Source organism: Vulpes lagopus, chromosome 11 (genome assembly GCF_018345385.1).
Source record: "Vulpes lagopus strain Blue_001 chromosome 11, ASM1834538v1, whole genome shotgun sequence".
NCBI lineage: Eukaryota > Metazoa > Chordata > Mammalia > Carnivora > Canidae > Vulpes > Vulpes lagopus.
In genome coordinates this window covers 71,020,412-71,046,113 of record NC_054834.1, presented here as the reverse complement: position 1 = coordinate 71,046,113, position 25,702 = coordinate 71,020,412, and the positions used below count along the sequence as shown (strand labels likewise).

At 46.3% G+C, this 25,702-nt stretch overlaps 2 protein-coding genes across 7 annotated transcripts in view; one reads left to right on the top strand and one right to left on the bottom strand.

Annotated features, from left to right (window-relative positions):
• Positions 1–25,702, bottom strand: part of SHANK2 (SH3 and multiple ankyrin repeat domains 2) — a 509,567-nt gene that overhangs the window by 476,377 nt on the left and 7,488 nt on the right. For all 6 annotated transcript variants that reach the window (XM_041774022.1, XM_041774021.1, XM_041774024.1 and 3 more), the window contains exon 2: positions 2,889–2,989. The gene's annotated coding sequence lies outside the window, so the exon portion shown is untranslated. The remainder of the gene's footprint in view (positions 1–2,888; positions 2,990–25,702) is intronic.
• Positions 9,676–25,702, top strand: part of LOC121471653 (translation initiation factor IF-2-like) — a 29,100-nt gene continuing 13,073 nt past the window's right edge. The window contains exon 1 of the mRNA XM_041722436.1: positions 9,676–9,813. Within this exon, the coding sequence (XP_041578370.1) occupies positions 9,676–9,813 (138 nt within the window). The remainder of the gene's footprint in view (positions 9,814–25,702) is intronic.

Below are 25,702 nucleotides of genomic sequence, written 5' to 3'. Positions count from 1 at the left end.
TTCCCTGAGTAGCATTATGTGAACAGCCAGAAGGTGAAAGAAAGCAACCCATGTGTCCACGGACAGATGAGTGGGTAGACAAGATGTGGGCCATCCACACACTGGAAAGTCACTCAGCCTGATCATGGAGGGACACGCTCACACCTGCCATGGCACAGACAGACTTGCGAACCTGAGGCTGAGTGAAATAAGCCAGTCACAAAAGGACAAATACTGCAGGGTTCCACTCACACAGCGTCCCTAGAATCACCAGATCCAGGGAGATGATGGTCCGGGGCTCTAGAGGGGTAGGGGGGGCACTGCCTCGTGTCTCATAGGGACAGTTTCTGTTTGGAAAGATGGAAAGTTCTGGACACAGATAATGGGGACAGCTGCACAACAGTGTGAATCCATTTAATGCCCCTGAGCTGTGCATTTAAACACGGCTAAGCGGTCAATTTTATGTTATGTGTAATTTACCACCATAGAAAAAAAAAACATTTTGACAAAAGCAGACAATGGGCAGGATTTGGCATGTGAGCCAGGGGTTGCTGAGTCCTGACTCAGAACCACACGCCCAGGCCCCCAGTTTTGGAGCAAACACTTGAGCATCACTGCAGAAAACAGAGCTCTGGCCCGAGCCCCGTGCTCGCAATTCTTGCCTGATGTCTTGCTTCACCACCCAGGACAGATCACCTGGAGCATCAGAAACCCTCTCTCTGCCATCTGATTAATCACTAGGGGTTGTCTGATTACACCCACAAGCAGGAAGGATAATTTGAGGCAATAACAAAGAACACTTGAGGCAAACCAAATCCTTGAATTCATAAACTAACGCCTTGAATTGGCTGTGAGAATTCGCAATAGAAAGTAAATTAATTGTCACTCTGAAGTGGAACCCCTCTGCCACTAATTACGTGACATCCTGGCTACTAAGTAAATTGCTACTCAAGGGTAATGTCCCATTCTTTCTGCGCGGCGGCAGGAGGTGATCACAGACAAAAGTCTGAAGCCCAGAATCCATGCAGGTTTATGAGGTGATAAATGTCTCCATGCAGATGCTGCTGAGCCCAAGCAGCCCAGGCATGGGGGGCGTCAGGTGCCCTCAGGCCATCAGAAGACCACTGAGGAGCAGGGTCCCTTTGTGGCTTCCAATGAGGCAGAACTGCAGGATGGGAGGATGCAGGATGGGCAACTGAGGGGGCCCCGGGTGGGAGGGAAGGAGCCTGACCAATAATTCTGTCCCTGCTCTGCCTCCAGTCCGAGACCCAGCACAGCCTGACCCGCAGAAGGGCGGTGTCCCAGTGATGGCAAGCCCTCTCTGTCCATGGCATAAGGGACTCCATCCGTCCTTCCTCCAGCCAAGAGGCCCTGGGATGCTCGTTTTGGGCTAGTCTCTCAGTGAACAGCCACCCCCATATCCTAGAGATGGCCAACCGTCACTGCAGATCCACTCCTAGCCTTCCTGAGGAGCCCCAACAAGCTCTTCTTCTTCTTTCCCCTTGTGTGGCAATGACCACCATCGCAGGGGCGGATACTCTGACTTCAAGTGCTCCCCACCATCAGGGAACCAACAGAAGTTCCCTAAGAACAAACTCAAGGTCCGGCCCTGACAAAGGATTTCTAGAGAAATGTCCAACAGGGCAGCCCACAATCACAGACCCCGAATGGTGATGGGCCAGAGCTCCAATCAGCTGGCCACGTGTCCTTTTCTCACAAAGAAACACAGAAGTAAGAAGGCCTTGAGCTGAAGCTCAAAGATGCTCACCCTGGTCATGAACCAACACGGCTCAGCTGGGCTGAGGCCAACGCTCCCCAAGGCAAGAACAGTGAATGAGCAGCTACTGTTTGCAGGCCAGGGTTCAAAGCCAGGTGGTTCCCAACAAGGGAACAGCATCGGGCATCGGCGAGAGAGAGAGAGGGAGGGGAATCCTGGTTCTGCCTACTCAGCCAGGACAGCTGGGGCTGGCCCGTTCCTCCACGGACCCCCCCCCCCAGTAACCCCAGTCAGGAGAACGCCCATCTTCCCCCAGGGGAGAGGGGTGACGCAGCTCAGAGCATGCAGAGAATAGCGTGGAAGTCCTGGACAGGAGAATGAGAAGGTCAGACTGGATTCCAGGCAGGACTGAGAGTCCACCCCCACCCCCACCCGCAAAGCTGGTGCTGACCAGCAGGGCAGGGCTCTGGCCCTGGGCTCTTGCCTGCCATATCTATATGCCCAGGACACGCCTTCCCACAGGGAGCCTAGAGGGTCAAAGAGATCTTAGGGTTTTTAAATGAAAGATATAGATGCAGAAGACCAGATATACAGCATTTTGTAGGATTAACATTTCACTGGGGTTCATAGTCAGAAAAAAATGTCTAAAATGTCTTCTCAGACAATTAAAAAAGAGAAGTTTGAGAAACTTGTCCAAAGGGGTTTGGACTCCCATACCTTCCTCAGTGGACTACACAATGAGCTCAGGGCATGTCTCGACTCTGCAGAAACACAAATCATGGGATTCCCTCCATCGTTCACTGCCCCCAGGCACAAAGGGGGTCCCCCGGTCCATGGTGCAGAGACACTCATAGCACTGCCCTCGTTCACCATCAACACTCAGCCATACTGCCTGGGCCCAGCAATGGGCTCAACAGCAGAGAGGAAAAGGCAAAGCCGGGGATCTGAAGCTGTGGTCCTGTTATGTCCCCTCAAAGTCCCATCAGCTGGTGACCAGGGGGCAGGCTTTTTATCCCCAGCATTGAGGACAACTCCACTTATCCTCTACCCATCCTAACACAAAAATAGGAGCCTGGGCTGCAAGACACTGACCATCTTCCAGCCATGGTGCAAAAGGGGTGAGGTAGTCTACCCCATGACAGCGGTGACTGGCTTGCAGGTGAAAAGACAAGGAGAAAATGCGCTAACTCACCAGAGGCGTTCGTGGATTGGGCCCTGTAGAAAAGCTTCTTAGAACAGGAACTGTCCGTGCTCCAGTGGGCCAAGGCACGGACACTGGAGGGCCTTCCAGAGCTGGGAAAAACAATAAGACAGAATATGATCAAACAGAAGCTGTCATGAGGCAGGATGTTAAAACCCCAAGTGGTTCCTGATATCTCTAAGCTAAAAACCAGGCACTCCACTTAGGCTTCCAGAAAGATGGTATAGGTGTACTTTTCCCTATGCTTCCCACAAAGTGTAATTAAAACACCAAGATGCTGTACAGAAAACAAACATAAGACTCTGAAGGGGGAGAGAAGGAGGAAGATGGGCAAGGGACTGGGGGACCCAACAAAAGGCACGGTGGTCAGCTCTCTGGGTTGGGTTCTGCCTTATTTATCCCAGACATGGAGCTAGCTAAAGAGCCAGAAACCCATACACACCAGTAGAAGCACACAAAAGGCAACCATGAACAACTGTTCTTTAGCCAAGGGACCAGGAAAGTGGCAGCCTAATGAGACAATGTGTTTAGACGATAACCACTGAACAGACACCACAGATAAACTGGCACCCACTCAGACTGACAGCAGCAAAGGCTGAGCAGGGAGCCGAGACTTCCAGACTGTGTAGCTGTAATAGGCACCCCAAACCCCCATGGGGGTGATGTCAGATAAGCCAAAGTAAGGAGCTGGGATCTTCTTCCCCGAAGGGGGGTAATAAATCCTCCTTGCATTCCACTGTATTGGCACAGGCACCTAGGGGAGCCTGGGTTTCCACCCCTCCCTTACCCCACTGCACTGGGGTCAGGAAATTGCTGATGGAGAGTCAGGACTTTTCTGCATCACCAACTGAAATGATATTGGTGGGGACCACATAAGGAGCAGAAGTCCCAAATGCTATAGCAATAACCAGGAGCCTCACTGAAATATCAACAGAGGCCAACTAGGGAACTAGACTTCTGTACCCACTTGGCAGTGATGGAGCAGCACCCCTCCTCCGCTGCAAGAACGGCGTCAGAGAACACTAACTGAAATAGAGGTTCAAGACCCATAGTCATACAGCATGTGAAAATGTACACATTTCCACTGAAAATCATTCATTGGTCCAAGAACCAGGGAGACCTCAAATAGAACAAGTCAGACAGGACAAGGACAGCCAACGGCTGACACTAAGATGTTAGAGTTACCTGACAAAGAGTTTAAAGCAGTTATGATAAGAAAGCTTTAATAAGAAAGTATGGATATACTAGAAACAGATGAAAAAAGTTTCATCAAACAAACAAAATCTCAGCAAAGAAGTAGAGACTAATAAGAACCAAGAAGAGGGGTGCCTGGGTAGCTCAGTGGTTGAGCATCTGCCTTTGGCTCAGGGGGTGATCCCAGGGTCCTGGGATCAACTCCCGCATCAGGCTCCCCACAAGGAGTCTGCTTCTACCTCTGCCTATGTCTCTGCCTCTCTCTGTGGTCTCTTGTGAATAAATAAATAAAATCTTAAAAAAAAAAAAAAGAACCAGGTAAAAATGTTAGAAATGAAAAATGCAGTAGGAACCAAGCAGCTCAATGGATGGACTCAACAGCAGGGAGGGGATGGAAATAACCTATGACTTGGAAGATGGACCAATAGAAATTACCTAAATTGCACAAGAGAGAAAACAGACTAAATATTAAAAACTAAACAGAGCCTCAGGGACCAGTGTACCTATAACCTCATCAGAATCCCCGAAGGGGGGCTGGGGGGCAGACTTGAAAAAATACTCAAAAAGTTAACAGCTGAAAACATCCCAAATTTGGCAAGATACATAAACCTACAGATTCCATAAAGTTTAACGAACCCCAAATGGAATAAACCAAGGAAATTCACACAAAGATACATCATAATTAAACTTCTGAAACCTAATAACAAAGAAAAAAGCAGACAGTAAAAAATGATACCTTATGTATATTGGGGAAACAACTGGAGGCTACACACAATATATTTGGAGTAATGAAAGAGAAGAATTATCAGTCTAAAATTCTATATCCAGTAAAAACATCCTGTAAGAATAAACAGAAAATCAAGACCTTCTCAGATGAAAGGAAACCAAGAGAATTTGCCATCAGCAACCCATCCTAAAAGAATGCCTAAAGAAAGCTTTTTAAACAGAAACAATAAAAGAAGGAACCTTGGAACACTGGGAAGTAAAAAAGGAACACAGTAAGCTAAAATATGAGTAAATACGATAGGCTTTCCTTTTCTCAAGTTTCCTAAATAATGGTTAACAATTGAAGCAAAAACTACAATGCAATATTTAAGACAGTTATATTATTAAGTGGGGATGGGTAAAAGGACATAAAAGTAAGGTTTATATGTTTCACTCAAGCTTGTATCACAGTAGATGGTGGTAAAGTTATGTGTACAGAATATAAAGCCTAGAGCAACAACTAAGAAAGCTATAGAAAGCTCAAAAACAATTACAGATAAATCCAAGTGGAATTCTGAAAATAGTCAAATAACCCACAAAAAGGTAGAAAAAAGATAACAGATATGAAAAACAGAGAAAACAAACAAAACAAAATGGTAGACATAAGCCTTAACATATCAATTATTGCATTAAAGCTAAATGGTCAAAATATGCCAATTAAAAGACAGGGATTGGTCAAATGGACTAAAAAGATTTTAAAAGACTCAATTATATGAGGTCTACAAAAATTCACTTCAAATAGTAACATAATCAGGATGAAAAAAGATATGCAAACATTAACCACAGGAAGGTAGGCATAACTATATTGACACTAGATAAAGCAGACTTCAGAACAAAGAAACTTACCACAAAGAGGAACATTATATAGTGACAAAAGGTCAATCCAACAAGAATAATGGCAACCTTAAATGCATACGCACCAAACAACAGAGGAGGAAAATGTGTAAAGCAAAAATGCATAGAACTGAAAGGAAAAAGAGACAAATCCCCAACTACAGTTGTAAATTTCAATACCCCCATTTCAACAACAACTAACAACTAGACAGAAAAGCCACCAAGGATGTGGAAGCAATCAATCAACAGATTCTAAGTGATATCCATAGAACGTTCCACTCAATAACAGCAGAATTTACACTCTTTCCAAAGTGCTCATCAACATATACCAATACAGATCATAACCTAGGCCACAAAATAACCTCAACACATTTAAAAGTGAAATCATACATAATGTGTTCTCTCACCACAACAGATTCAAATTAGAAATCCATAACTGAAAGGTAACAGAAATCTCTAAATATTTTAAAACTAAAAAAGCATACTTCTCAATAATCCATACATTAACGTTACAAAGGAAAATTTTGTAAATACATGAAACTGAATGAAAACAAAAAAGCAAAGCATACCGAATTTTGTGGCACACAGCTAAAGCAGTGATAAGACAAATATTTATTGCACTAAATGCATACATCAGAAATAAAGGAATAATCTCAAATCAAATTCTAAGGACGTATCTCAAGAAGTGAGCAAAAGGAGAGGAAAATAAATCCAAAGCAAGTAAGCAAAAGGAAGGAAATAATAATCATAAGACTGGGGAAGACATAAAACCGAAAACAGAAAAATAGAGAAAAACAATGAAACAATGACCTGATTCTTTATTTAAAAAAAAAAAAAATCAATAAAATTGACAAAACTCGGGCAGCCCAGTGGCTCAGCGGTTTAGCGCTGCCTTCAGCCCAGGGTGTGATCCTGGAAATCCAGGATCGAGTCCTGCATTGGGCTCCCTGCATGGAGCCTGCTTCTCCCTCTGCCTGTGTCTCTGCCTCTCTCTCTCTCTCTCTCTCTCTCTCTCTCTCTCTCTGTCTCTCATGAATAAATGTATAAAATATTTTTTAAAAATAAAATTGACAAAACTCTAGCAAACTGAAGAAGGAAAAAACAGACACAAATTACCAATACCAAAAATGAAATGAAGACCATTACAGACCCTGCAGTCTTTATTATCAAAAAGATAGCAAAGGAGTACTATGAATAGCTCTACACACATAAATTTGACAATGCAGACAAAATAAACCAATTCTTAAAGAAATACAAACCATCTCAACTCAACCAAAATGAAACAGGTAATTTGAATAGCTCTTATAACTATAAAGAAAATCGAATTCTTAATTTTGAAGCTCTCCATTTTGGGGAAAAAAAACAAATCTCCAAATGATTTCATTAGTAAATTCTGTGAAGAATTAATATAAATTCTACACACTCTCTTGCAGAAAACAGAATAGGAGAAAATACTTTCCAATATATTTTATGGAACAAGTACTACCCTGATACTGAACTCCTATAAAGAGAATACAAAAGAAAACCATAGGTTAATATCCCTTACGAATAACAAAATAAAAATCTTAAAATTTGGGGGATTCCTAGATGGCTCAGTGGTTTAGTGCCTGCCTTCGGCCCAGAGCATGGTCCTGGAGTCCCAGGATCAAGTCCCACATCAGGCTTCCTGCATGGAGCCTGCTTCTCTCTCTGCCTATGCCTCTGCCTCTCTCTCTCTGTCTCTCATGAATAAATAAATAAAATCTTTATTTAAAAAATCTTAAAATTTGATCAAACAGCAATCAGCAATATATGAAAAGAATTATATTCCATGACCAGTTGGGGTTTATTCCAGGAATGCAAGGCTAGTGTTATATATATATATATATATATATATATATATATATATTTTTTTTTTTTTTAACCCATCTATGGGATGCCTGGGTAGCTCAGTCCAACTCTTAATTTCAGCTCAGGTCATGATCTCAGGATCCTGAGAACAAGCCCTCCGTTGGGTTCCATGCTCAGCAGGCAGTCTGCTTGAGGATTCTCTCACTCTGCCCCACCCCCCACTCATGCATTCATGTGCATGTGTGCACTCTCTCTCTCTCAAATAATCTTTTTAAAAAATCAATCTATATAATACACTCTATCAACAGGCTAAAGAAGAAAAATCACACAATCCTATCAATCAATGTAGAAAAGCCTATGACAAATTTCAACATCCATCTATAACAAACTCTCCCCAAAATAGGAGGAGGGGAACTTCTTCAGCTTGATAAAGTGCTGTCTGCAAAAGCAAGGACGTTTGCTCTCATCACTCTTACTGAACTTAGTGGTAGACCTTCTATGAAATGCAACAAGGCAAGAAAAGGAAATAAAAAGCAAGCAGATTGGGAAGAAAGAAATAAAACTGTCCCCATTTGTAGATGACATCCCTGTAGAAAACCCCAGGGAATCTACAAAGAAAAACCTCCTAAAAATAAAAAGTGAGTTGAATGAAGTCCCAAGATATAGTCAACATATAAATGTCAACTGCATTCCCATATGCTAGCCATGAACACCAAAATTTAAAATACAACACCATCTATAAATGCTCGAAACTAATGAAATACTGAAGTGTAAATCTAACAGAACACGTACAAGACTTGTGTGCTGAAACCTACACAAAACTGAGGAAAGAAATCAGAGAAGATCTAAAGAAGTGGAGAGACATACCACATTCATGGATTGGATAACTCAACATAGTCAAGATGTCACTCTTCCCAAGGTAGAATACAATTCCAAACAAAAGCTCAGCAAGCTGGTGGGGTTTTTTTGGTTTGGGGTTTGTTTTTTGTTTTTGTTTTGTTTTGTTTTTGTAGATAGAGACAGTATTATTTTAAAACATATGGAAAGGCAAAGGAACTAGAATAACTAAAACAAACCTGAAGAGGAATCAAGTGAGAGGAGTCCATCTGCCTAATTTCAAGACTTACTGTGCAGTGACAGTGATCAGGCTGTGTGGTTCTGGTGGAAGGATGGCCACGCAGATCACCAGAACTCAGTGGAGAGCCCAGAAACAGACCCACAGACATGCCCAACTCATTCTGGACAAAGGTCTAGAAAGAATTGAGTGGAGGAAGGACAGCCTTCTCACAAATGGTGGTGAAGTAACTAGACATCAATAAGCAAAATCATGACCATACCTTAGTTACACAAAAATAATTCAAAATGGATCAGCAATGTAAATATAAAATGTGAAACTATCAAATTTTCAGAAAAACAACATTTTCTCATAGGAGGAAAATCTTCTGGATCTAGGATGAGGCGACGAGTTCTCAGACTGAATATCAGGTATTCAAGCCACACAGAGGAAAACAGATAAACTGGACAAGCCTCTATCTGTGAAAGACCCATTACAAGGATGAAAATAGAAATCAGAGATGGGGAGACATGCTTGCAAACCACACAGCTAACAAAGGACTAGAGGCTCTCATGGAAAAAACTCCCAAAACTTAACGGTAAAGTGCCAACCAATTCAGTTAAAACATGAACAGAAGACGTGAAGAGACACTTCATGAGGGACACAGCCAGACGGCAGATTGGCACAGGGAAAGATAACTCAACATCGTCACCACAAACGGAATGCACGTCAAGGCAGCGAGGCTCACTACACACCTAGGAAAATGGCTAAAATAACACCAAACGCTGGTGTGAGAACGAAGAAACCAGATTGCTCACATGTTGCTGGCAGGGATGTCAAACAGTACAGGCTTTTGGGGGAAATGTGGTGGTTTCTTAAAAAATCTAACTGTGCAACAATCCTACAGCCCAGCGTTTGCACGCAGGGCATTTATCCTAAAGAAATAAAGGTTTATATTCACACAAAAACCTATATACACTAACATCTGCAGTGGCTTTATTCACAACAGCCAAAAACTACCAACAAACCAGGTGTCCCTCAAAGGCCAAGCAGTTAAACACACTGATGCATACATACCACGGAATACCATTCAGCAAGACGATGTCCATGGACCACAACAACCGGTACAGCTACACCCAGAGAGGAAAGCCAGTCCCGAAAGGTGTGCTGTGGGATTCTACTTTGCGCAAGTGTCACAATGACAAAATGGCAGAGGTGGACAGCAGATCAGAGGTCCAGGTGGGGAGATCTGCAGCTTCAAAAGCCCGGCACAAGGGATGCTCCTCGTGCTAATGGAAATACTTATAACTCCTCCCCTGCATCCTTGACAGCACCCCAGTCATAAGAAGGCAGTGCAGTTGTGCAGGATTTTGCCACTGAGGATAAACTGGGTAAAAGGTACAGGGGGTCCCGGGGAACTTATTATCTCGGCGTTACTTCTCACAATTGCAATTATTTAAAGTGGAAAAGATTCATTATTTTTAAAAGTACACGTGGAGGGATGCCTGGGTGGCTCAGTGGTTGAGTGTCTGCCTTCGGCTCAATGCATGATCCCAGGATCCAGGATCGAGTCCCACATCAGGCTCCCTACGAGGAGCCTGCTTCTCCCTCTGCCTGTCTCTGCCTCTCTCTCTCTATCTCTCTCTCTCTGTCTGTGCCTCTCATGAATAAATAAATCCTTAAAAAAAAAAAAAGTACACGTGGAAAACAAAACAAAAAATCAGTTAAAGAGAGTTACCAGGTGACCCAGGACGTGAAATTCCACTCCGTGGCTAAGCCTCAACCCGACAGAAACCACACTTGCACACCCGTGTTCATGCCTTGAAGTAGCACAACTATCCACCACGTGATGAAGGGATAAATAAATTGTGGTCCAGGCACGCATGGCAATACTGCTCAGCTGTGATAAGGCACGAAGCGCAGGCACACACTACAGCACACATGAACGCATGATGCCCGGCAAAGGCAGCAAGTAAGAAATGACCCTGTGCTGCAAGCTTCCATTTACACGAGATACTCAGAACAGGCAAATCCATGGAGACAAAAGCTTCATGGTTTTGGGAACTGGGGAGAGGCAGGGGATGCAAATGGGGAGCAGCAGCAAACAGGCACGGGGTTTGTTTTGGGTGGACACGAAAATGTTCCAAAATTGATTGCGATGATGGCTGCACAATCCTGTGAATATACTAAAAAGAAGCTGCACCGTACACTTCGAATGGGAATCGTATGGTCTACGAAGTGCCATCCCCCATAAATTGTTGGAAACACAAAAGCACTGACCGGGTTCCAGGAAATTTTAAAAGCATCCATTTTAGAGTGATCCTCCCTATGCCCCACAGAGAATAAGGAAATTATTGAACTATTTAAAAATGTTAGCCTTCTGCCATCGGCGTCTATTTTTAGAAGCGCTCATCATTTCCAGGGAGATTGAAATCGTCACTGTGCAGCGTTCTGTAGGAGCTCTGCAGCCCCAAGGAAGAGCCCGGGCACAGAGTGGCCCCATGTCCTAGGCCGGGGAGGGGGGAGGCATGCAGGGGGCAGCCCAGGCCCCAGGGAGCCGACACCAGCCATGCACCTGAACAGACCCAGCCTGGCCCAGCCCTGAGGACCTCTTCTGCAAGGCACAGAGAGGTAACGATTTCTGGAATGGCACAGGAGCACAGGGCCCCTGCAAAATGGGGAGATGCCAACACCCTCCTGTTGTCTAAAGTAGCATCTGGAATAGCCCCACACGGCAGCTCCTTCCAGAGTGGGGAATCTGACAGTCCCCAGGTGAAAGCAGGTGTTCAAACCAAAGCCTGTCCCTGTAGGCTCACGGCAGCCACGAGGTAGAAACAACGTGGTCCGTCAACAGATGAACGGATAACAAGTTGCGGGCTCCGACTCGACTGTAAGAAGGAAGGGGGCCTGACCCACGTGGCCGTGGATGAACCACGCCAACCTGCTGCCACCAGAGCAGCCAATCTCATGTCACATAACCTGCTTACGTGACTGTCCAGAAAAGGCACCTCCAGAGACAGAAAGCAGACTGCTGGCTGCCAGGGGACACGGTGTGTGACAGCTGACGGGCACAGGGCTCCCGGCAACACGGGGCTGGTGGTTGCACACCCTGTCAACGTATGAACTGCCAATGAGCTGCCCCCTGTGAATGGGTTATTATGTGACTTCCACCTCCATCATTAAAAAGAACCTCTAGGGATACCTGGGTGGTTCAGTGGCTGGGCATCTGCCTTTGGCTCAGGGCATGATCCTGGGTTCGAGTCCCGCATTGGTCTCCCTGCAGGGAGCCTGCTTCCCCCTCTGCCTGTCTCTCTGCCTCTCTCTGTTTCTCATGAATAAATAAATAAAAATCTTAAAAAAAAAAAAAAAAAAAAAAGAGCCTCTGATTCCAAACAGGTTCAGAATCCACTTCCTTGGAGTCCAGGAGTAGAGGGTAAAGTGGGGAGCAGAGGTGAGCACTGGAACCAGGGCAGAAGGCCAACCTTTCAGGGATGAGAACAGAGAAGAAAAGTTCTCATCTTCAGCATCTGTCACAGGTAGCCTCCCGAAGGGGACTTCACACCCTGCAGGGAGTGGCCAGAGTGTAGCCGGGGTGTAGCCGGGCAAACACCTCCCTCATGTAGATGGACACCACCTCTCTATGGTCGACAAGTGGCTGAAGCCCAGCTGGCAGAAATGTGACTTTATCTGATGGCCTGCTCCTCTGATAAGGAAACTGAGGCCCAGTGTCACAGCCAGGAGTAGAGCCAGGGCCCCACCGTGGGCCGAGTGTCACGCATGCACGGCTAGGCTCCCCCACGTCCACAAAATGCTCCTAAATCTCCTGGGCCTTCAGCTCGGTCACCAGACAACAGTGCAGGGCACATCAGCTGACTCTAATAGTTCCCGTGTAAAATTATTCAGGAGCAAAGCTAAAATATTAATCACGCCTGCACCGTGAACAGTCAAAGCACGAAACCCAACCTGGCAGCTCTGTGGTGCGTGCATGAGCCTGCTATGACCCGAGGGCAAGAATGAGGAGCAGCTGGGAGGCACAACACAGACCGGCTTCCACAAACCCGCTCGGGGGTTCCCTCTCGGCGAATCAGCTCCTCCTCCCTGGCCCTTCCATCTGGCAAAGTCCTCTCCCAAGGACTCTGGACTTGGCCATCCTGCTCACTTGAGCCAAATCAGCAAGAGCAAAGGACAACAGAAATGTGATGCAGGAGGACACAGGAGCTTGCCCTCTCCTGCTGCCCTTGGGAACCCAGCGGCCAAGAGGAGACAGAGCCAGGCTAGGCTGCCCGGTGATGAAATAGAACAACAGCCAGTCGGCCCCCCGACAGGGAGTGAGGCCTGACCACAGCACAGGGGGACTCAGCAGGTCCCAAGAACGGTCCAGCTGAGCCCTCCTCAAATGATCCACCTGCAGGTTCATGAGATAAAATCATCTGGGGTCAGCAAATGACTGCCTGTGGGGCAAATCTGGCCCACAGCTTGTTTTTATACATAAAGTTTTATTGGAGCACAGTGGTGCCCATTCATTACATACAGCCTTTGACTGCTCTTTCACTAGGGCAGCAAGTTTGTAGAGACTGAATGGCATGCAAGTGTCAAATATTTACCATCAGGCCCTGAAATAGTTTTACCCCATGGTTTACAGGGCTCAGTTAACTAATACAGCCCTCCACTTAATCGTTACTTATGAGGTGAGTGTTACTTTCTCTAGCCCCCAGATCAGGAAACAGGGGGCACAGTGGTTAAAAACCAAGCAACACCAAGGTCACCGGTGATATGCAGGCAGCATGGAGCAAAGCAGATTTCACCCTGGTTGGTCCAACAGCAGAGGCCCCACTGCACCCCACGCACAGCAGGCTTCCTGGAAAGGACTCCCAGGTGAATTACTTAGTGAACATTCCCTCTCCTCCAAGGCCCTCCCCTTCTTCCGCCTCAGCAAAAGATGGCCGGTTAAAGTGAGGGTGAAGAGGGGCACCTGGGTGGCTCAGGGCTCAGTGTCTGCCTTTGGCTCAGGTTGTGATCCTGGGGGTCCTGGAATCGAGTCCCACATCAGCTCCCTGCAGGGAGCCTGCTTCTCCCTCTGCCTGTGTCTCTGCCTCTCTGTGTCTCTTATGAATAAATTTTAAAAAAATCTTTTTTAAAATGAATAAATAAAATCTAGAGCGAAGAAAAGCACATCTGTGTCCAGAAAACCCATGTGAGGGTGAAGGCCCACACCAAAGCGCACACTCCACCACCCCCCAGCCCACTGTCCAGTGCTCCAGGGGATGGATGTGGGAGGGGCACCTGCCCCTCTGAGAACAACCCCCCAGGACCCTCCCTGTGACAGACTGCCACCTGTCACCACTCCCTGTGCACACAGGTGATGGGGCTCCGGGGGCCCCAGGGGTGCCCGGGTCCCCAGGGAGGACGGAGGTGCCCTGGAGGAAGGGGTGCCAAGTGAAATAAGTCGGACAGAGAAAGGCAAATACTGTAGGATCTCACTCACATGTGGAATCTAAATATAAAACCAAACTTAACTCATAGATACAGACAGCACTCGGGTGGTTGCCAGGAGCAGGAGGTGGGTGGTAGGCCAGGTGGGTGAAGAGGGTCAAGAGGTACAAATGTCCACTCACATGGTAAGTACGTCCTGGGTATGTGATGCACAGCCAAAAATAAAATGGTTAAGCTACAAAGACACAGTTTATTCTATGTGACAGTCCTGTTAATAGAAAATACTTAACAAGGGGCAGCCCTGGTGGCTCAGTGGTTTAGCGCCGCCTTCAGCCCAGGGCCTGATCCTGGAGGCCAGGATCGGGTCCCCCGTCGGGCTCCCTGCATGGAGCCTGCTTCTCCCTCTGCCTGTGTCTGTGTTTCTCTCTGTGTGTCTCTCATGAATAAATAAATAAAAATTTATAAAGAAAGAAAATACTTAACAAAACTTTATTATGATGTTATTAAGTAAGTCAGCCCTGTAAAGAAATCGTTTTTGCCTCAAAATGTGGACCATCACGTTATCTGGCCAGATGGCCTGTTAGCTCGGAGGCATTTCCTTTCTCCCGGGAAAGCGCTAAGCCCACCCTGGGCCACTGACCACGCAGCCGGGCACAGGGAGTCCCGCGGCTTCCCGGCTACCACACACCCCGACAGCCTCAGGACAGCAAGGACACCCCAGCACAGGGCAGAGAGCTGTCTGAGCATCTAGGACCAGCAATGAGTGTTAAATAACCAGACTACTATTCCTGGACTTCAATAAGAACCTAATTATTTTTTTTTTAAGATTTTATTTATTTGAGAGAAAGAGCGCACAAGTGTGTGCAGTGGGCAGAGGGAGAGGGAGAAGCAGACTCCCCGCCGAGCAGGGAGCCCGATGTGGGGCTCGATCCCAGGACCCTAAGATCATGACCTGAGTCCAAGGCAGACCCTTCACCAACTAAGCCACCCAGGAGCCCCAAGAACCTAATTCTTTAGGAGATTAAACACCGCCGAAACTGTCTCCCTCGGCTTGGTTTAGAATGAGAGTCTGAGCCCAGGGCTGGGGTGAGCCTCGGTCCCAGGAGTCTGGGGTCCAGTATGAGACCCACAGAGATGCCAGCCAGGGCTCTTTGCCTTCCTGAGGCCCAGCATTTCCAGAAAGGGCCGGACCCAAGCCTCCTGAGCCTCTGAGCACCCACGCTCCCGACCCCCTGCCCTCTAGGGGCTGGGAGGGATGCTGAGCCTGCCCTGGGGTAGAGGGTACAGGGATGGAGGTTCTCACGCCTCCCTCCTCGCCTCCAGTGAAGACTCTTGGCAGCTAAATCACGGGAAACTCAGCTGCAGGAAAGGGGGCTCTGTCTGAGAACAGACAGGGGGAGGTGGAGGGGGTCACAGTAGAAGCGGGGGGACTGGAGGGGCAGGGGACAAGAAACAAGGACGCGGATCTCACCCCCATTAAGGAATGCTACAAACCACCCCTGCCACCTGACAGCAATGTAACTCGAGCTCCAAATGTCATTTTACAGTGTGGGTACATTTCTAAAATCAAAGAAAAAGAAACTGTTGAAATCAATATTCATGATATATTCTGTTTAACCTAATAGGTGCACGATATTATTATTTCAACATGTGGCACTGGCCACGTTTCAAGGGCTCAGTGGCCACGTGAGGCTGGCAGCTGCCATACTGAGCAGCACAGGTAGGGACAGGACTGCCCGGCGCTATCCCAGGTCCCCGCATCAGGGACACATGTGTGTCCCAGACAATGAAGACCAGGCAACGCTCAGCACCTCAGCACCGGCCAGCACGGACTAAGCACTAAGACCAGGGCGCAAGGAGTCAGCAGATCTGCTCGGCCACCCACTGGCTGAGACCTTGTGCCAAGCGCAGCCGACCAATCCACACGGCTGGACCAGCTTTTCTTGACCACAAAATGAGTAATCTGCAACGTGGCTGAGCTCTAGAGCAGAGAATACAGCCAAGGATCTAAGTTGCTTTTAAAGCACCGGTGAGGGCACCTGGGTGGCTCAGTGGTTGAGCATCTGCTTTTGGCTCAGGGCGTGATCCCAGGATCCTGGGATCGAGTCCTGTGTCAGGCTCCCGACAGGGAGCCTGCTTCTCCCTCTGCCCCTCTCTCTCTCTCTCTCTCATCAATAAATAAATAAAATCTTAAAAAAGAAAAAATAAAATAAATAAAGCACTCGTGAACGCACAGTGTGGACTTCAAGCTGGGATCAAGAATCCACCGGGAGAGAAGGGTGAGCCCGAAACCAGTCCCCAAACAAGCTTGGGAGCTACACCCATGATAAGAGGGAGAACAATGCAATCGGCAGCTGGGGCATATCACTACAGGGAAAGAGAAAGATGGGGGGATCACAACAAGCAAAACATGACAATCTGAGAAGAGATCACAGGAGCTGAGAATGATCCAGAAGAGAGAACGCGCATGGGAAGAGAAGGCCTCTGACCACACCTGAGCGTAGAGCCTCTCTGCACCCCAAGCCAAGCGAAAGCACAAGCCAAACCCGATGGAGGGTATATCCAGAATATACAAAGAGCACCTACAAATCAGCAAAAAGCAAAGGACCCAATGTAAAGAAAATGGAATTCCAGAAAGCTGGGTGACCCATGAACTGGGAGGTATTTGCTGCATCCAAGGGAAGGCAAACGAAGGGAAAGCCGGTTCCTGCCCAACAGGTCTGCACGGATCAGAGGGCACCAAGCTCTGTGAGGAGGAGGGCGGCTCTTGCACCACGAGGGTGGGACCGCAGCCTGGCACAGCCCCCTTGGACAGACAGCAATTGGGGGCATATCCGTGAAAGCGGGACCCGTGCTCCCTAGACCGCAGATGCTGCCCCTTGTCCTATAAGGACAGACCCTGGGAGGAGCTGCCCTGGTGGAGGACGTTCCCTGTAGGAGAGGCTAAAAGAGAAACAGAAAACAGCCTCCGAGCCACCAGGAGAACAGAACGTGGGTTAGCCACTCCGGGAAGCACTACGCTGTGATGGAGACGGACGAACTCGAGCTACACGAGATGGGACTTTTTTCTAAGTAGCTATTAATCACGGGCCGCCAAGACAGAGCTTCCAGGAAGCAGGCGGTACCCCACTCGCCTGCCCCCCCCACACACACACACAGGCTGCCCCAGGTCCTGCTGGCCCAGCAAACACGCCTCAACGTTGGCGGCTCCTCAGATGGGTAAACAGCAGGTTGCTCAACCAGCCCGGGTTTCAGGTCATGAGGCAATCCATCAGAAAGCACCCGCTGAGTTAATGAGCCACATTTTGCAGGAGAGATTCTGTCCCCCTTCTGCCTCTGACACAGCACCATCCTCGGTCCCACCCCAAACCTGGGCTGAACCCAAAATGGTGAGACACCAGGTTCCCAGGAAGCAGCACCTTTCCTCCTTAGAGCATGGGAACATTGGCAGGAGGGGAATCCTACTCCATAATTTCTCCAACATACGGGGGTCACCCCTGCTTTGTCCCCAGGCCTGAGAAGAAAGGTGGGCCTCTTTCCATGGGGTGAGCCAAGACCAGATGGGCCTTGGCGTGGTCACTGCTTTCAAATGCACATTTTGAAGGCAGGGACTGGAACAGGACCTTGCACACTGGTGTTCATGGCAGCACTATTCACGACAGCCAAAAGGTGGGAGCACTCGCATGTCTGTCCACAGAGAAACAGATAAACAAGACGTAGTCCGTCCACACAATGGAGGATTACCCAGCCTTAAAAAAAAAGGACAGTCTGACACCCGCTGCACCATGGATGGACCTGGAGGACATCGTGCTGAGTGAAGTAAGCTAGACTCACAAGGATAAATACTGTGGGAGTCCACGCACATGAGGTCCCTAGAGGAGCCAAACTTACAGACGGAGCAAAGGGGCACTGGAGCTGGGGGAAGGGGAGTTAGTGTTTAATGGGACAGTTTCAGTCTGGGAAAATGGAAAGTTCTGGAGACACACAGTGGGGGTGTTGCATAATCACATAAATGTGCTTAAAGCCACTGAACTGCACACTTAAAAAATGGTTAAGCTGATACATTTTATGTTATGCATATTTTATCACAACTTACAAAGTGTTAAGCACAAAATAGTGTTTTCACATCAATTTTCATGAAATTCTTCTCTTATCAGGTACCGCTTCCCTGACCTCCCTCAAGTCTTTGCTCAAGTGCCACCTTCTCAATGAGGCCCACCCTGATACCCTCTGAAAAACTGCAGCCGCCTCTCCCTCCAGCCCCCCTAAGCAAGTGCTCCTTATCTCCCAGGCGTCACAGAGGCTCCTGTAGTATCTCCCTTCCTCAGTGTTCATTTCCCCTGGCTTGAGTGCTGGCCCTCCAGGGCAGGAATATTTGTGTCTCTGGTTTACTGTTGGATCTGGAGAGTCTAGAACAACCAGACACCTGCAGGACACTCCACCCCAGGGCAGAACGCACATTCTTCTCAAGTGCACGTGGAACATTCTTGAGGACAGACCACAGGCTAAGCCATAAAGAAGCCTCCATAAATGTAAAAAGGACTGAAATCATACAAAGAATGTTCTTCAACCACAACAGAATGAAATTACAAGTCAATAAGAGGAGAAAAAAAATTTAGAAATTCACAAACATGGAAATTGAACAATACATGTCTGAATGACCCATGGGTCAGAGAATATATCACAGGGCAACTGGAAAATACTGAGAAGGGGGAAAAAGAAGAAAGAAATCACAAAATATTTGAAGTGAGTAAAAAAGAAAACAAAACATAGCAAAATTTATGATAGAGTGAAAACAGGCCTTAGAAGATTTTCAGCTATAAATGTCTATAATCAAAAGAACAAAGACCTCAAATTAATAACTTATCTTCACAAACTTGAAAATGAACAACAAACTAAAGTGAGCAGAGGGAGGAAGGAATAAAAAATTGGGATGAAATGAATGTAAAAGAGAAGACAAAATTCAATGAAACCACAATCAGGTTCTTTGAAAAGATGGATAAAACTGGCAAACTTTTAGCTAGACTGATCAGGAAATAAAAGCAGGGACACCTGGGTGGCTCAGCAGTTGAGCTTCGGCTTTTGGCTTGGGATCCGGGAATGGAGTCCGGCATTGGGCTCCCTGCAGGGAGCCTGCTTCTCCCTCTGCCTCTCTCTGTGTGTCTCTCATGAATAAATAAATAAAATCTTTAAAAAACAAGAAAAAAGAAAAAACCACTCAATTTACCAAACTCAGAAACGAAAGGGAGGACGTTTCTACCAACCTTACAGAAAAAAAAAAAAAAAAAAAGAGGATAAGGCAGCATTATGAACCACCACACACAGAAATGGTCAGATTTCAGGGAGACACAGAAGTGACTCAGGAAGACACATACCTATAACAAGTAGAGACTGAGTTAAAACCACACACACACACACACAAAAAAAAAAGCAACAGGCCCAGATGGCTTTACTGGTGAATTCTACCAAAACTTTAAGGAAGAATTAAGTACCAGTTCATCACAAATGTTCCCAAAAAGTAGAAGAGAACACTTTCCAACTCATTTTATGAACCCAGTATTACCATGACAGCCTCACAAGAACACTGCAGACCAATATATCTTATGCATATACATGCAAAAGCTTAACAAAATAATAGCAAACTGAATCGAGCAGCATATGAAAAAGATTATAAACCATGACTAAGTTGGATTGTTCCTAAGAATGCAAAGTTGGTATAACATCCAAAAATCAATTAATGCAATGTACCGTATTAACAGGGCAAAAGAGAGCTGATCATCTCAACAGACGTAGAAAAAGCACTTGGCAAAATCTAGCACCACTTCATGATAAAAACACTCAACAAACTAACAACACAAGTACCTTCCCCAACTTGATAATCGGCATCTACAAGATACCCACAGCTGACATCACAAGTAACGTTGATAGACACTTCCTCGTCAAATCAGCAGCAAGACACTGACATCCTTTCTTGACACTTCTACTCAACATTGTGCTGGAGGTTCCAGGCAGGACAACTAAGCAAGACAATAAAATAAAGGCATCCAGGTTGGAGAAGAAGAAATAAAATTTTCACTACTTGTAAATGACATAATCTTGTATGTAGAAAATCCTGAAGAATCCACTAAAAAAATCGTTAGCACTAACAAACATGATTAGCAAGATTATAGAGTATATGATCGATACACAAAAAGTGAATTGCATCTCTACACACAAATTATGAACTATTGAAAATGAAATTAAGAACAAAATTTCATTTACAATACTACTAAAAAGGATTAAAGCTTGAGGCATACATCTAACCAAAAAAGGGGGGAAAATTTATGACCTGAAAACTAGAAAACATCTCTGAAAGAAATAAAAGACCTAATAAATGGAAAAGCATCTTATGCTCATGGGTCAGAAGACTCTGTATTATTAAAATGGCAATACTTACCAAAAGTATTGAGCTAGACTCAACACTTCTTTTTTTTTTTTTTTTTTTATGATAGTCACAGAGAGAGAGAGAGAGGCAGAGACAGAAGCAGGCAGAGGGAGAAGCAGGCTCCATGCACCGGGAGCCTGATGTGGGATTCGATCCCGGGTCTCCAGGATCGCGCCCTGGGCCAAAGGCAGGCGCCAAACCACTGCGCCACCCAGGGATCCCTAGACTCAACACAATCCCTATCAAATACCAGCTGGCTTCTTTGCAGAAGTTGATAAGCTGATCCTAAAATACATATAAAAATTAAAGGGACCCAGGATAGCCAAAGCCATTGAGAAAATGTTGAGAATAGAAAAAACTAGGTTGGAAGACTCACTCTTCCAGATTTTAAATCTTACTACAAAGCAACAATAAGCAACACAATGTGGCACTGGCATAAGAATGGACATACAGATCAAATCAAGAGACCTAAAAGTCCAGAAGTGATGCTATGTTTTTATGGCCAACTGATTTTCAACCAGAATGCCCAGCCAATTCAATTGGAAAGTACCATCTTTTCAGCAAATGGTGCTGCGGCAACTGGACGTCCATAGGCAAAAGAATGAAGTTGGACCCCTCCCTCACACCATATACAAAACTTAATTCAAAATGGATCTTATTTAAAAAAAGGATCATATACCTAAATATAAGAGTTAATAATATAGAACTCTTAGAATAAAACATAGGCATACATCATCAGGACCTCAGATTAGGCAAATCCTTCTCAGATGTGACACTAAAAGCACAACTAACAAAATAAAAAACAGATGGTCTCCATCAAAATGTAAAATGTTCATACTTTCAAGAACACTACCATCATGGCAGCCCCGGTGGCGCAGTGGTTTAATGCCACCTGCAGCCCGGGGTGTGATCCTGGAGACCTGGGATCGAGTCCCACATCAGGCTTCCTGCATGGAACCTGCTTCTCCCTCTGCCTGTGTCTCTGCCTCTCTCTTCGCTCTCTCTGAATGAATAAATAAATAAATATTTTTTAAAAAAAAGAACACTACCATCAAAATGAAAAAGACAACCCAGAGACTGAGACAAATTATCATCAAATTATATATTTGAAAAAAAATTATATATTTGATAAAAATTTATACCTAAATTATAAGTTAATAATAAAAGGACTCCCCTCCCTCCAAAAAAAAAATTAAAAATAAGCAAAATACCTGAAGACATTTCAGGTATACAAATGGCCAACAAGCACACGAGAAGCTGCTCAGATCATTCATCATGCAAGAAATGCAAATTTAAAAAACAGGAAGATGCCACCTCATACTCTCCCTCCAGGATTACTACAATCAAGAAGACAGATGGACTGATGAGGAGGTATGCAAAGTGGAACCTGGAATGTGGAGTGGTCCACCCACTATGGGAATAGTCTGGCAGGTCTTCAGAAGGTGAAACATCTGGTTACCACACGACCCAGCACTCCCACTTCTGGGTAAAGACCCAAGAATGATGAAGACATATGCCTACATGAAAATTCATATGCTGATTTGAAAAAGCCAAAAAGTGGAAACCACCAATTACGTCCATCAAGTGCCAAAGGGATGAATAAAATGGGATGTATCCATATAACAGAATATTATTCGGTCATGAAAAATGAAGTGCTGATATGTGCTAGAACACAGGTCACAGATGACCCTGGAAAGCAGTACGGTAAATGAATGAAGCGGTCACAAAGGACCACACATTGTAGGATTTCATACCTATGAAATGTTCAGAATAGGCAAATCCGGAGGCAGAAAGGAGATGAGTGGTTGCCAGGGCCAGGGAATGTATGCCGGAAATGGGAAACAAAGACAAATAGGTTTGAGATGTGGAGTGAGAAGTAGATGATGAAAATGTTCTAAAAGTAAGAGTGATGATCATGGTTGCACAACTCTGTAAATACATTAATGACCATCAAATGGTATACTTTAGATGGGTGATTTGCTGGACATATAAATTATATCTTCATAAAAATATTTTTCTTCCATCGAAAGATGAATGGATAAAGAAGCTGTGGTCTATGTATACAATGGAATATTCCTCAGCCATTAGAACTGACAAATACCCAACATTTGCTTCGATGTGGATGGAACTGGAGGGTATTATGCTGAGTGGGAGTCAATCGGAGAAGGACAAACATTATATGGTCTCATTCATTTGGGGAATATAAAAATTAGTGAAAGGGAATTAAGGGGAAAGGAGAGAAAATGGGCGAAATATCAGTGAGGGTGACAAAACATGAGAGACTCTTAACTCTGGGAAATGAACAAGGGGTAGTGGAAGGGGAGGTGGGCAGGGGGTTGGGGTGACTGGGTGATGGGCACTGATGGGGACACTTGGCAGGATGAGCACTGGGGGTTATATGTGGGCAAATTGAACTCCAATAAAAAAATAAAATAAAATAAAAATATTTTTAAGATTTTATTTATGTTTATATCTGAGAGAGAGAGAGAGCACGCAGAGGGAGAGAATCTCAAGCAGACACTGTTAAGCATGGAGCCCAACTCAATCTCATGACCCTGAGCCAAAATCAAGAGTCAGATTCTTAACTAACTGGGCCACCCAACCTCCCCAATACTTTCCTTTTTTTTTTAAAACAAGTGGAGGACAGTTTATGGTGGCATGGTGGCACCCGTCAACAGTGGCATCCATCAGCAGTGCATGCCAGGCATTGCTCTAGGCCCTGAACGCACCGACACACAGGACAGACAAAAGGCCTGCCCTCTTGGACTTTCTTCCAGTGAAGGGAGGAGGGTGACAAGCATGCAAACCAACACACAAAAGCATGAATTTCGGTCTAGGTGCATGAGAGAGAACCAAGGTGGGGACACATGTCCACACGTGTGTGGACTCTCCTACCTTCCATTGCCTCCTACCAGCCCTGGGTCCCCTTTCCACGGAGGCAGCAGCAAAGAGGTCTACTAGAGGGTTAACAACAATCCTATCCCCCAGAGGTGTCCCCCCTCAGCTGAAGCCCAGGGAACCTCCATTCTCCCCAGGGCTGGGCAGGGCGGGGGACCACTGAAGCATCGACCCTTGCTCTGCGGCCCATGTTCATTCATGCTCCTCAAGAACGAAAGCCTGGCACTTGATGGGATGAGCACTGGGTGTTATTCTATATGTTGGCAAATTGAACACTAATAAAAAATAAAAAACAAAATTTAAAAAAAATTTTAAAAAAAAAAGAACCAAAGCCCAAGGGGATCCCTGGGTGGCTCAGCGGGTTAGTGCCTGCCTTTGGCCCAGGGCATGATCCTGGCATCCCAGGATCAAGTCCCACATCAGGCTCCCTGCATAGAGCCTACTTCTTCCTCTGCCTGTGTCTCTGCCTCTTTCTCTCTGTGTGTCTCTCATGAATAATAATCTTAAAAAAAAAAAAAAAAAAAAAGAACCAAAGCCCGAACCACAAATAATCAGCCATCCTGCGGGACAGTGCCTCCCACCTCCATCCCAGCTGTGGGGGGATGAGCAGGAGACAGCTGCTCAAGATACGTTCGGACACCATGACAAGTTCAGCTGAAAAGGTCTACCTGTTACTTACAGTGTAAAGGAGCTACTGAAGTTTGCAAAGAAGGTATGAGGCGCCTGCCATCCTGGCCAAGGACCGTCCAACAACAAAGCATCGTAGGGTTTAAATGGGAACAAACCAAAATCCAACACCCGAACTTAAACCACACTTAACCACAGGGCACGGTCCCCAGTTTGCCTTCTTGGATGGGAGGCTGGGATGGCAGATGGCTGGACGCCTGGCAGGCTCTGCTCCCCATCTGCGGCCTGGGAGTCACGTCGGGGGGGCTGTCTGTGGCCCCCTCTGCCCACCCAAGGACACCCACTCCATCACTGCTTTCAGAAGCCACCACAAGTTCTCTCCTGCATTAGGTAAACGCTGCCTCCTGCGGGCAGCTCTTTCCATTGGTTCCTGGCACATGTGGACATCTCCCGGGGATCTGAAGACAGCCTCTGGCCTGGCCAGTGTCGGCAAAGGAACTGCCTTTGGGGGGTCCCCAGCTGTCAACCCCCTACAGCTGAGCCTTTGGTGACCTTCTGCAAGTTACATGTTTAAGAGTAAAAGGCCCTGCCCCTATCAGACCCCAGCAGTGGACAGAGCCAGCTGCCTGCCTCCCCTGAGCCTGAATCCCACCACCATAAACTCTGCATCAGCAGGCCTGTCCCTCAGGGTGAGGCCCTCCCCCAATGGTCCCCTGCAGCCCCCAACTAAACTTCACAGGTGCATCCTAAATGATAAGAAAAGAGACAGGTGTTGCTAGCAACGTCCACCCAACTACAAGGCAAAGCCAATCTTCAAACCCACACCCTGTCCAAGTGGCTGGCCCCAGGCCTCCCCCAGGAGTCCTCAGTGTGTGATCCAGGGAGCTCTGGGAGTTCCCCAAAGCCCTTTCAGGCCTCTGTGAAGTCAAATCATTCTCATGGAAATATTAAGGCATAAGTTGTTTTTTAACTCACACCCCGCCCCCATCAAGTGTGTTGTGGGGTTTTCCAGAAGCTGCACACACGGGATGTGGCAACAGCTCAGTGCAGAGGCAGACACGAGAATCCAGTCGCCGTCTGCTAAACCAGACACTAAAGGGACTTTGCAAACATGTAAGTCACGCCATGCTTCTTCCCAAAGAGTTTCTTGTTTTGGAAGATAGCCGTTTTTCAGGGAAATGTTATTGATTGTAACATGCATGGATTTATTATCGTCATTTTTAAAGACATTACTATTTAAATATCTTTACTTTTCTCTTTAAGTGTCTAAATAGGATAAATATCAGGATACAATGCACATGAACGAAAAGCTCTCTGGGGTCCGTAAGGAGGGTAAAGGCATCCTTAGACCAAAAATTTGAGAACCCCTGTGCCCTGGTCCATTTGTGCACTCCCCATGGTGGGGAGGGCATGGACAGGAGCAATTCTGCCCCATGCAGCGTTCTGGCTCAGCCATGTGACCTTCAGCAGTTAGCTCAATGCCCTCTGCCTTGGGTACCTCCCCTGGAGTGAAGGGGTGACATTCTGAGTGCCCATTTCTCAGGGCTGCAGTGAGGATGACATCTTCATCTAGACAGCACTTAGGGACCAAGTGCCCCACACTCACTACCACCAATATTTTCATGATCTAATCACTGAGATGGTCCACCGACAAAGAGACAGAGGGTCCAGGGCTGACCCCAATGTCCCCACAATGTAACATAGTCCGAGTGGGTGGCCATGCCCCGCAACCAAAGAAACAGGCAA